The sequence below is a fragment of the Budorcas taxicolor genome, chromosome 4 (assembly GCF_023091745.1).
Source record: "Budorcas taxicolor isolate Tak-1 chromosome 4, Takin1.1, whole genome shotgun sequence".
In the NCBI taxonomy this organism is placed as follows: domain Eukaryota; kingdom Metazoa; phylum Chordata; class Mammalia; order Artiodactyla; family Bovidae; genus Budorcas; species Budorcas taxicolor.
In genome coordinates, this window is record NC_068913.1 from 15,167,999 (window position 1) to 15,180,960 (window position 12,962).

The 12,962-nt window shown below is 42.8% G+C and overlaps 1 protein-coding gene and 1 non-coding gene across 3 annotated transcripts in view; one reads left to right on the forward strand and one right to left on the reverse strand.

Annotated features, from left to right (window-relative positions):
• The window catches only part of DYNC1I1 (dynein cytoplasmic 1 intermediate chain 1), a 380,644-nt gene that overhangs the window by 233,214 nt on the left and 134,468 nt on the right, over positions 1-12,962 (forward strand). For both annotated transcript variants that reach the window (XM_052638333.1, XM_052638334.1), the window contains 2 exons: positions 2,116-2,278; positions 4,479-4,578. In XM_052638333.1, the coding sequence (XP_052494293.1) occupies positions 2,116-2,278; positions 4,479-4,578 (263 nt within the window). The remainder of the gene's footprint in view (positions 1-2,115; positions 2,279-4,478; positions 4,579-12,962) is intronic.
• Positions 1,624-1,695, reverse strand: TRNAS-GGA (transfer RNA serine (anticodon GGA)). Its single transcript has one exon. It is a non-coding gene; the product is annotated as a tRNA-Ser (tRNA).

A 12,962-nucleotide genomic window follows, 5' to 3' on the forward strand; every position in this document is an offset into this window, starting at 1 on the left:
TAGCGTTTCTCAGCAGATGTTGATGGAGGTTCTTATAGAGTCCCAGTGTACACAGGCGTATTTGGGACTCTGGAGATTTCAGCAACAAAGAAATCCCTCTGCCTCTTAGAATCGCTGGGGTGAACTGTATTTGGAGATTACCTTCTGCTTAGGGGATGAATCATGTTTTTGTTATAACATCACCTGGAGAGCATTTTATAAGGTGTGAGCCAACTACGTCATGATCATTCAAGTTTCTTGTTCAAGTACAGACTTTGGGAGTCTGTCTAGACCCTCTTTCATTTTGATTTGGGGCAAAGGAGGGCCGGCCAGAATGGGGGAGACATTCTGAACATTACAGGTTTGAGACCTACTTCCATGGCTCTGCAAGAAGACTTCCCTGCACCTTCTTTTATTTCTCTTATCCAGTGGGTCACCAGCTCTAATAAACTGTACAAGAATCTGCTCTCTTTCAGTCCTTACTTTCACTGGTTAAGTTTAAACCCCCATTGTTTCTTTTCTGAACTATTACCATATATTCCCAATTGGTCTCCCCATTTTTTCTCAGGGAATAACTTATGTTGGAGTGTACTAAATTAACAGTGTTGTATTACTTTCAGGTGTACAGCAGAGTGATTCCTTTATACATATACATGTATCTATTCTTGTTCAGACTTTTTGCCCATTTAGGTTGTTCCATAATATTGAGCATAGCGCCCTGTGCTATACAGTAGGTCCTTGTTCAAGGCAGTGGCTTCAAGATACCATTAATCAAGTCAAATAACTCTTCCATAAAACCTTATGCTGCAGGTGACTGCACCTAAATGATTCCTCTGATCATGTAGCCAGGTGGACATTGGTCCTAGTTATGGGGATGGTTGTGGAAGTGTTTGGGAAAGGCTGTGGGTGAGTGATTCCACCGAGGGACCTTTAATGCACTGCCCTCCTCCTGAAGTTTAAATTTCAGGAGCTTCTGATCCTACTAGAAGAATAATCAATCAAACACTTATTGAAGTCTCTCTGCACGGAAGTTGAAATGGAGTTCCTGAAGAGCCACAATGGTTCAGCTGACAGTTTCTGCCCTTAGGGATTTCTCATTCTGGAGGAGTTCCTAACGCTTCGTTTATAGGTTTATGTAAACTTTGCTACTGAAGGAACAGTTTCTCTAACCTAATCCTGACTCCGAGGTGAGCTGACTTTCAGACACTGTGACATATTGCTAGTTATTTAGTCTCTCTTGGCCTCATTTTGTATCTTCAGATTTAGTTTTATATGATTAATCATGCTGGAAAGTAAGGCATAAAAACAATTGTGAGGTATCTTATAGCATTTATTTGTTTCATGTGTTTGTTTAAAAGCAGAAGATATCTTGGGTAAAGGTGGGTTTGCAAGGACATGCTTTAGTTTTTGAGGGGAATTTATATAACAGTCTATCAACCTTATCAAGCAATTATGTCAAATAAAGTGAATTTATCAGTAGAAAGAGGCAAGGTGCTATCTGAATCGTATTATGAAAGTGAAGTTACTCAGTTGTGTCCAACTCTTTGTGACCCCATGGACTGTAGCCTACCAGGCTCCTCCCTCCATGGGATTCTCCAGGCAAGAGTACTGGAGCGGGTTGCCATTTTCCCTCTCCAGGGGATCTTCCCGACCCAGGGATCGAACCTGGGTCTCCAGCATTCCAGGCAGACGCTTTAACCTCTGAGCTACCAGGGAAGTGTATTATAGATAGTTCTTAATTATTTGGTAAGTGCAGCTTAACCATAGCTTTACAACCTAATATACATGGTTTTACAGATTTCTCTACTATATACTATTTGAGCTGTTTTTCAAGTTCAGTTCAAAAGAAAGTAACATTCAGAACTGATTATTAAAACACACAATCATCTTCATTTGTAATATTTGTTCAACTCTTATGACATCTTTTTGTAAAGCTGGCAATGAAGACATCTGCAAAAAACCTTTGGTGTGAATTTAAGAGTAATTTAGAATTAATGTTAACAATGGCTTATTTTACTGTGTCCTATTTCTCTTTTGATAAACAATGTCTTTCAAGAGTTGGACTCCTCTTGAAATGTTTTAATTATCCTTTTTGTTTTTTTTTTCTTGCTCAACAATCTCTTTCACATAAAAAAGCTCCCCCAAGGGAGCTGACAGAGGAAGAAAAACAGCAGATCCTTCACTCAGAGGAGTTCCTCATCTTTTTTGATCGGACAATACGGGTAATTGAGAGAGCCCTGGCAGAAGACTCCGATATCTTCTTTGACTACAGTGGTCGAGAATTGGAGGAAAAAGACGGGTTAGTTTCTTGTGTGCAGTTAAAAAAAAATACTGTGATAAGTTATCTGTTGCTTCTGAACTCATTTATGTTTTGAGTAGGCAAGTTGCAAGCCTGACAAATCAGAAGAGACTGAAATTCCAGAGCTGATCTTGCTGAACAGCGCTGGCTAAGGGCTTTGGTTATGATTTCTGGCTTAGAGTTTCCCTGTAATTATCATGTGCTTCGGTGAAATGCTTTTGAACTTGATATCTGGGGGACAGTCCAGGTGATCGGGACTGGTAGAGTCATGTACATTGTCCTCTGGGAAAACATCCTTATAAGCAGTAAGAGGAGATTTACGTTATATCCAGGAGGTCTAGTTTTGATGTCTAAGCAAGCAGGAAGCTGAGGAAAATAAACATGAGATCCAGGAGAACCTTAACTGATGTGCAAGGCAACAAACAGAGACTGGCAACTTTTTCCTCGCTTGATACCGTAAGCTTATGTATATATGCCTTTTAGGAAACACATGTGCAAGCATATATTTACAGATTTAAGAAAACCTGTCTATAAAACTATGGCCCCAAGCAACTTGCCCTGTGACTTCCGCAAGTGTATCATCCACCATCTTCACGTAGATAATAGGAGACACTGTATGAGCTTCGTAAAGAGACAGAACTGGTGTTTAGCCACCAATTTCTCTTGGCCAGGAACAATATGAAAAGATGAGATCACCTGTCGTTTTCATCAGACCTGACATTTTACTACTTCTAAAATTCAAATACATTGTCAAAGGCCAACCTGTCGTCACTGAAGATGCTCAGGGCCATGTAAACAGGTTCGGAAGGGAGTTCTGAAAATGTTCGTAACTGTTGATAGTATTGATAGACTATATCAAAGAGACAGTAGTTTGAATATACATGTTATATTTGTTTAATTTTAAAAAGCCATTACTCTCTGGCTCACTTAATATTCTGCATCCTGTTTCCCTCTGGGTGCCTGGCACAGTATTATCTTGGGTGTATGTACCTCTTGGGGCTTCCCAGGTGGCGCTAGTGGTGAAGAACCCGCCTGCCGATGCAGGAGATGCAAAAGACGTGGGTTTGATCCCTGGGTTGGGAAGATCCCCTGGAGGAGGAAACGGCAACCTACTCCAGTATTCTTGCCTGGGGAATCCCGTCGACAGAGGAGCCTGGCGGGCCACAGCAGTGGGGTTGCAGAGAGTCAGACACGACTGAGTGACTGACACTATCCTTACTTGTCTGAGTTTGCAGTGGTGGAGCTGAGGGAGAGTTAGCTAGGGGAGAAAAAGTCATAATAAGTTAGCTCTGTGGAACCCAAATACCTAGCCAGAGATCAAGTCACCCAATCGGACAAGTGGTGCAGGGTGCAAGGCCATAGAACAGAAGAAAGAACAGAAAATAAGGTGAGTGGGGAGGAATTCCTGAACTGAGGCCCGAGGAGTCTAGATAGCTTTTTATGTGGATCCAGTAACTGCTGACACAGACCCAACTTAAGTATGACCCAACTTAAACACGCAGTCTTGTGGAGCAAAGGTATGATCACTGCAGAGTTCTTCAGAGGATGGTCTGTGGCCAGTTGAATATCAGCCAAAAAAAAAAATCAACACTGGCCAAAATGTAATCCTCCCCCACCAGGATGCTATTTTGGTCTATGTTAAGTATCTACAAGGTTTGGTGAATCCCTCACCCTGCCCACCCCCCAGCAGGCCTGTCTCGCTGTGCAACTTTTCACTTGCTATTGCACAAGGAGGCAGCCCGCTACAGTAAACCAGAAATTGTAGGTAAAGTGAAACATGCGTACACTTCTGGTCTAAGGCCAGATAAGTTGACACTGATATCAAAGAACCTCCCAGTGTGCTTGTGCTTTCTTGAAAGCTGGGAGATTTCTTATAAACGCTGCTCCAAGGCAGAAAGTTTTAGGGGGAAGAGAATGCTTTAGAACTGGTCAGGATGGGAACCTGAAACAAATTTGACATTTCACACCAGGCTTGGAACAACAGGTGGAAACCTTATCTGGGCCAGGTAAGAGAGAACTTTGCATGAAGGAGACCGCCTTTAGTGGTCATTTGTGATCAGCGTTTGCTCTCTAAATTGATGCTTTGGCTTCAGAGTATTGTGTGTCATGCTCTTGCCATTTTGTTCTTTCAATATGAGCAGTAGAGATGGAATCCCATTTTGAGGTATCTTATTTGTCTTTGATCTTTAAACCCTCCTAGGGACGTCCAGGCTGGAGCCAACCTTTCTTTCAATCGTCAGTTCTACGATGAGCATTGGTCCAAGCATCGAGTCGTCACTTGTATGGACTGGTCTCTCCAGGTAAGAATTGTTGTTGGGTCGGGACAAACTGGACTTGTGTTCTCATGGCATTTGTATTACAAAAAATAAGAGAGAATTGCCTCGCTACTTTGGATGTGTTCACTGACCCACAGTTTTCTTGTATGCTTATGGTTTCCTTTCTCATTTTGCTGAAGTTTCAGTTTAAATTTGCACTCTGCTATTCATATCCATTGAGTACTTACTCTATGCCAGGTACCAGCCCAGGAGCCAGGCCATTCTTTCCATGAAACCACTCACTAAGGTCGCCAGTGCTTTGTCAAATCCTGTGGGTATGTTTAAGCCTTCATCTACCCTGACCTCTCTTTGTCACCCAGCTTTGTTGACTCTCAAACCTCTAAAAATATTCTCCTTCCACTGATTTCTACAACTCGACTCTCTTCTAGTTCTTGAACTCCTCTAAGACTTATTTTTTCTTCTTCTACCCCTGTGATCCTCCTGATCATGCTCTCATTCTCTCTTCTGGACATGCTGTCTGTGGGAAGGGATCTCTTCCACTGCTGTTGATTCAGTCATCACATGGGCAGCCTTTTTCTATCCCCGCCCAAAATCCCTCCTGAATTCCACTTTACACCCCAGAGAGACGGATCCATTCAGGTGTCCCATAGAATGGCAGATTCATCACTAACTCATTATTTCCACACATCTAAAGTCCTTTTTTGCCTATTCTAAACCCTGACTATTTACTGGAAGGATTGATGCTGAAGCTAAAGCTCTAATGCTTTGGCCACTTGATACAAAGAGCTGACTCATTGGAAAAGACCCTGGTGCTGGGAAAGATTGAGGGCAGGAGGATAAGGGGGTGACAGAGGCTGAGATGGTTGGATGGCATCACCAGCTCAACGGACATCAGTTTAGGAGGTAGTGTAGGACAGGGAGGCCTGGCATGCTGAAGTTCATGGGGTCACAAAGCATCAGACATAACTTAGCAACTGAGCAAAAACAACAATTCTGTGTTCAAGCCATCACAACATACTCAGAGGCCTAAAAAAACCTTTCATCACTAACATTAAAAACTTCCTGTCCTTTATCTCCCAGACTTACTCGGTCACGAGGACTGTCCATTTCTCTACTCCTATATTCCTTATCTTACACCTGTCGTATTGCTCATCTTCTCATGGTCTTTCTACACCCAAACTTGTCCACCTATCGTTTTCTATCTAGACACCTAGCCAAATAATCTTTCTAAAATACGGATCTGATCACTTTACTCCCTGGATTAAAACTCCCTGTTGCCTGTAAGAGAAAAAAAAAAAAAAAAGGCAAACTAAACTCCCTAGTGTAGCATTCCTAATGAAAGCACTCAACTCCCTAGTGTAACGTTCCTAGGGAAAGCAGGCAGATTTACCAAAAGCCAGTTTGCTGAATGGCCAACTCACTTACTGTGTCATTTACCCAGCAGTGAGAAGTTACATAATGCACATCGAGGCACACAGCTGAACTGCGGCGAGGGCAGAATATGAACTCCGGTGATCTAACTCACGAGCCTGTGCTCTGGGTGGTCATGCCGTGTTCCCTCCTGTAATGATAATGATATAACAGCAATGAGGGAGCTAGGGACGATGGATACTGGGCACTTATACACAGCACATCTTCTTCCTTTTAATCTGTGCTTTTATTGGGAACAGTAATCATGGCTAGCTTCTTTCTCTTTTTTCCCATTGTGGCTTCACTGGGTCTTCACTGTGGTGCCTGGGCTTGTCTAGTTACAATGCTCAGGCTTCTTGTTGCAGAGCATGGGCGCAGGCTCAGTAGTTGAGGCACACAGGCGTCTTGAGTTACAACACGTGGGCTTAGTTGCTCCCAGGCACAAGGGATCTTAGTGCTCCAACCAGGGATTGAACCCACATCCCCTGTATCGGAAGGCAGATTCTCAGCCACTGAATCACCAGGAAAGTCCCCATGGCTAGCTTTTAATTTGTGCTTCTTATATGCTAGGCACTGCGCCAGCTACTCCGAAGGCATTATTTTATTTCACCCTCGTAACATCAAGCTTCCTGGGTGGCGCTGGAGGTAAAGAACCTGCCTGTCAATGCAGGAGACTTAAGAGATGCAGATTTGATCCCTGGGTCAGGAAGATTCCCTGGAGGAGGGCACGGCAACCCACTCCAGTATTCTTGCCTGAGGATTCCCAGGGACAGATAAGCCTGGCGGGCTGAGAAGTCAGACAAGAGGTTCTAAGTGCTGAATGATGTAGGGCTGATAGCAGGTGCTTTTAGGGTTCAGTGAGATCGGAGTCTGTGCCTCTGTTGGACAGGGCGTCTTAGAAGACTAGGATTAGAGAAAGGGAGGGGGGAAGAGAGTGTTCCCGGCAGAGCAGTGAAGCGGATGATGTGAAGAGCCCCATGTGATCGTGCTGGGGAACAGAACACTGAAGAGGAATGTAATCCCCCGCAACCAGACTGTCAACAGCCACAAAGTGGGCGAGTGTTCTCTCCTCTTGAATCTCCCCTTACATCCGAACAAGAGAGCACGCGGGGCACAGTTGTGCAGAGGCTGATGCAGGCAGGGGTGTACCCAGCCACTTCCTGCCAGCCGGCGCATGGGTGGTCTGTAAGCATGCTTGGTTGTGTGTGTAGAAATCAGATCCAAGGTGGAGGAAACACTTAGTGCGGCTCATTCACTTGTTCACAGTCTGGAGATTACACAGGAACCTTATCTGACACATTGCTCAAGGGCAGCTTTTACTGAGTCCCTGGGTCTGCTGATAACGCTCCTGGAGGAGGTGGTGGGACCCTCGCAGGTAGGGCTGGTCCCCACCTGGCCTCGGCATGGGGTAGACATCTACCTGTTGCCCACAGGGAGATGCATCTCCACACAGGATCTTGTGTATTGTTCGTGTTGCTGAAAGTGAAACTGGAAAGGGCAGAAGTTCTGCCATAGAGACTCTATATTTGTTTTCCCCCATTTTTGTGTAATCTGTCATCTGCAGTGTGGGGAAGGGGTTTGCAGTTCTGAAGACTGCATTTTATATGAAGCATAAGAAAAAGGAATGAGAATCCTTAGTTCCAGGGTAGCATTGACATATATACACTCCGATGTATGCAATAGGTAGCTAGCAGGAAGCTGCTGTATAAGACAGGGAGCTCAGCTCCAGGATCTGCGAGGATAAAGGGGTGGGTTGGGGTTGGAAGGGAGGCTCTAGAAGGAAGGGCTAAATGTATACATATGACTGATTCATGTTCTTGTATGGCAGAAACCAACACAACATTGTAAAGCAATTATCCTCCAATTAAAAATAAATTTTAAAAAAGGATAATAAAGAAATTTGATGAACACAACACCGAAGAACCCCTAGTTCCTACATCCTAACAATTTAGTGGAGTTCAAAGGACCAAGTTTACATACTTATGGGATGAAGAGACTTTCTGAGTAAATCTATGTGGAATCCCGTGATGTTCAGAAAGAGGAAAAGGACAGAGGCATAGTTTTCGAGTCCAGTAGAGACGTGTGTACTTACGAGTGCAACAGAATGGCAAGGGTGGGGGAGGAAGAAACCATAAGATTCCTCATAGCTTCGCTTTGAGCTCCTGGATCAAAGGTCTCCTTGGTCTTCTTCCTAAACAAGAACACTTTGCCTTGGCAATATCTGCAAAATAGCCCCCAGTCATTATCTCCTGAAGGACATTGGGGCACTTGGCGAGTTATGTCAACTTTGCTGTTCATCAAATATTGTTTAACAGAGGGAGTCAATAATACTGTCCGCATTCAACATGACAGATTTGGCAGTTGTATACAAAACCAGATTTATGATCTTTCTCCCACCCTGTGTATTCTTCTCACGTGTGATTTGCATCCTCTCACCTTGGAGTCATTCAGGATACAAACACAAGTCATCTTTTTTATTGAAGTATAGTTGATTTGCAATGTTGTGTTACTTTCTGATGTACAGCAAAGTTATACATATATGTGTGTGTTCTTTATTCTGTTATTTTTCGTTGTGGTTTATCACAGGATATTGAACACAGATCCCTGTGCTATACAGTAGGACTTCATTGTTTATCCATTTTATACATAATAGCTTACATCTGCTAGCACCAACTTCCATCTATTCCTCCCCCACTTCCCCTTCAACCATGCCCCCCTTCAAGTAATCTTTGATAGCTCATTTAATTGCCAAACCCAGTCAAATTTATGGTAGCAAAAAGACCCCCACTGTCACCAATTCAAATCTACTTACATGTGGAATCGATCCCTACTGTATGTCATGCCATCTTCTTCTTGCTTGTATCAGGAAATAGCTTCCTATCTGGTCTTCCTGCCTCAGTTCTCTACACTGTTGAATCATTAAGTACTTTTTCCAGGTTACTATTTGTAATGATTACCTGTTTGCTCTCAGTGTCACCTTGAGCAAGTCACCTGACTTCTCTTGGCTTAAGTTTTCTCATTCCCCAAATAGTCATCAAACCTCACTCCCATGCTTATTGTGAGTATTAAATGAATTAATGTACTTTAAAAGCTTAGACTTTAATAAAGTGTCTAGTATAGTAAAAGTGCTCAATAAAGGTGGCATAGTAGTGAAAGTAGTGGTCTAATTAGAAATATTAGCAATTGCAGAGGATGACTCCCAGCATAAAGTCTAAAATCATTAGCCTGTATTCAGTGACTTCTGTGAGAATGTCTTGAAGCATCTCCAGCCCTTTAATCTTTTTCATCTCTTCGCCTAACTTGCCTCCCAGCCAGATGCTATAACCTCACTGTTTTCTGAATGTGTTCTCTATTGCATTAGTTCAGAAAAATTTACCCCTGGCTACCTTCAGCAAAGAGGGAAGTTTATTCTAGTCACTCGAGTATTCAGGGAATCCACGGAAAAGACAAAGAACTGGGACTCAGGAGTATAAATCTGGGCAGCTTGAGAGGCTTCACCAATAGAATGCTGTCATTACTTGACTCATTTGCAACCCAGGGAGTCTGTGTCTCATTTCAAAATTTACAGTGACCAAGGTAGAGAATATGATTGCCCGAGCTGGGATGAATGAATTATCCCTGGGGAGTTTGACATGTGTATATTGAGGTAGTTTCCAAGGATTGGGAGAATTATTGTGAACCAGGCCGATGCCCAAGAGAAATCTCCGGCATCAGTATTTGTACCCTTGTCTATACTCTTATATCTCTGCTCTCCTAATCACTTTCCCTTGTGACAGGGCCCAGTCAATCTCATTTCTTCTCAGAAGTCCTTTTCAATATCTCTCCCTGGCATACCACATTCCAGCTGAAGTGGCTCTTTTATCCTCTGGGCTTTGATAGAACTCCTTTCCTATCTCCATCGTAGCATGTCCTGCTTTTCTATTTGTGTTGCAGTTTTCCATACACATGGCTCACCTCCTCCTACTAAATGGTGAGTGCCTATAAAGCAAAGCATGTTACTGTTGATATTCTCGTCCTGCGTTTTGTTTAATGTTTTCTTATCGTGGTAAAAGTCACATAATATAAAACATACTATTTTACCCATATTTAACTTACAGTTCAGTGGTGCTAAACACATTCACATTGTTGTACAGCTCTCACCATCATCCACCTCCTGAATTTTTCACCTTCCTAAACTGAAATTCTGTCTCCATTAAACACTAAGTCCCTATTCCCCCTCCCCACGCCCCACCCCCTGAAATCTACCAGTGTGCTTTCTGTCTTGTCCCACATTTTACTTATTGAACTGAGTGCCTTACATAGGTTTCCCTGGTGAAAGAATCTGCCTGCAATGCAGGAGACCCGGGTTCAGTCCCTGGATCGGGAAGATCCCCTGGAGGAGGAAATGGCAACCCACTCCAGTGTCCTTGCCTGGAGAGTCCCATGGACAGAGGAGCCTGGTGGGTTACAGTCCACGAGGTTGCAAAGAGTTGGACACGACTGAGTGACTAATATGCTTTAGTGCCTTACACACGCTTGGGGGCCACTTGAGGCATGCCACGGTGTAAGAGACGTGGTCTTGAAACAAACAGGCTTCAAGCAGGATCTCACTTTGTCATTTAATAGCAACTTAACTTGGAACAAATTCCTCACCCGGTTTCTTACCTGGGGTGCTTTCTCTGTAGAAATGGGAAAACCCGTTGCTTACTTTAGACAACTGCAAGAATCAAGTGAGTGAACATGTCAGCCAGCCCCTTGTTGGATGCATAATGACACTTAAAGCATGTTGGTTCCTTCCTTGCTAGTAAACGTCAGGTTTTATTTTTTTATAAGAACAAACAGCTTGAGAGCAGATCGGGCAATTTCCGAGTAAAATTCCCCTAGGTTAATTATTAGATAATTCAGCCCTGTGAATAATCACAAACTTCCCAGGAGTTGATATTCTCGTTAAAATAATAATTTTAATATTTCAATAATCATGCAGAGAATGACTACTTTTTTTGTTGGAAAATAAGAAAATATTGATTAGTCATGTTCAAACAGACATACTAGAGGAGACTTTGAAATCATAAACACTTTCATGACTTGAGAGTTAATCAGTATCTTTAGGCCTTTTGATCCCAGTTATAGAAATTACACCAATAGCATTTCACTGGTGTTTGAAAAAAACTCTCCCTGTTTTATAAAGGGGTTTTAAGCCCAATAATTTAAGATTTTTTTTTAAAGTGGGAGCCAGCGATGAGACCCAGATGTGAAGCTGTGGGATATTATTCCAGACACATCTGGCTGCTCATTGGCCACTGTGGTAGTGGTGTTGATGTTTATAGAGTTGCCTTTTCCCATGTGACCTAGTTAAACTTCAGATGGACAGTCTGGAGACTTCTGTGTTTATCTGGATGTTAGTTTCTTTGAGTGGGCTTTGAATCAAAGGCCTTTCTTAATAGGCCTTTGATTCATCCGCTGAGGAGTGTTTTCTAATAAAGAATGATTACTTCCCCTGGCGGCCACATACATGCGTCTCATTGCAGGCTTATACTTCCTCTGCACCAACTGGTAAGTTGTAACTCTCTGCAGCTTTCTTAAGCTGGGGGGAGTTCAAAGAATGAATAAAACACATAGAAGACTCAGGCTTAATTATTTTTGATAGGAAAAAAAGAAGCTGATGTTCAAATTTTTACTGAGAAACTTATGTTAAATATATACAGTATAGTGAATAAGAAGGAAAAAACTAAACTACCCGTGAGCAAAAGTGGTATGATCTGCTATAATCCTGATAGTCCTGATAGTATATTTAATGGGGCTGCCGTATGGAAATCCCGGGTAGGAATGACGTTTTCATACAATGTACTCTAACTCATAAATACTTGCCATGAGATTCAACCTGTTTATTTCTAACGTTCAACGCAGAGTTCATGTATGGTGAGTAGGTATTTCTACTTGCTGTAGAGTCCTCTTAGTGATTTTACTACTTGAGTTTCTTTCACTTGAGCTTCTAATTGTTGGCATTATTTAACAACAAAGGATTAAAGATAGGATCTTGCTGCTGAGCGCAGAGTCACTAACATAAAAAAGAGTATTTGTAATTCAGTAGATTTTGGCACAAGTTTATCGTGCTAGGACTTACTAGGCCTGGATTCAGAGGTCAATAAAACCAAGTCCCTACACTTAAAAAGCTTACAATCTAGTCATGGACATAGACCGGGAAAAGCCATAATACAATTTGACACGTGCCTTAATAGGGGGACATACGTAATGCTAAGGGGGCTGATGAGAGGCAATGAGGGGTGGTGAATGATTGGGTAGGATTAGGTCTGGAGGACTTGACGCCTACATGGAGTCTTAACAAATAAGTTAATAATGTAACCAACACAGGAGAGGCTTTTCAGTGAGAGTGAGTGTCAACTCATAGTACAGAGGCTGTACCTATGAACCTCAGAACTAGCCCAGTGAGGCTGGGTCATGGGTCGGGATTGGGAGGAAAGCGGGTAGGTTGTAACAGATTAGGCAAAGAAAGTAGAAGCTAACAGATCGTGTGAGCTCAGTTGCTCAGTCATGTCCAACTCCTTGCAACCCCATGGACTGTAGCCCCCCAGGCTCCTCTGTCCATGGGATTTTTCCAGGCAAGAATACTGGAGTCGGTTGCCATTTCCTCCTCCAAGAACAGATCATGAAAGATCCTAAATGACCTAGATTTTATCTTGAAAGTAATGATGAGCCATTAAGCTTTTCTAAGCAGAGAAATGACTTAGCCAGATACATGTTTTGTAAAGTCATATTGACAAAGGATGGAGATTGGAGTAGGTGAGCGCGGGGCCTGGCAAGCCTAGAAGCAGAAAGTCATTTAAAATGCTGTTGTCTTCATCCAGACAAGAAATTCATTTAGGAGGCTCTGACCTTAAGGATAGAAAGAAGCATACATTTGAAAGGTCTTGAGGAAGTTCTGAAGCAGCATGTAGAGAAGAAAGAGGGAGGGGTAAAAATGAACATGGAGTGTCTGGCCCAGACAGTCAGTACAAAGT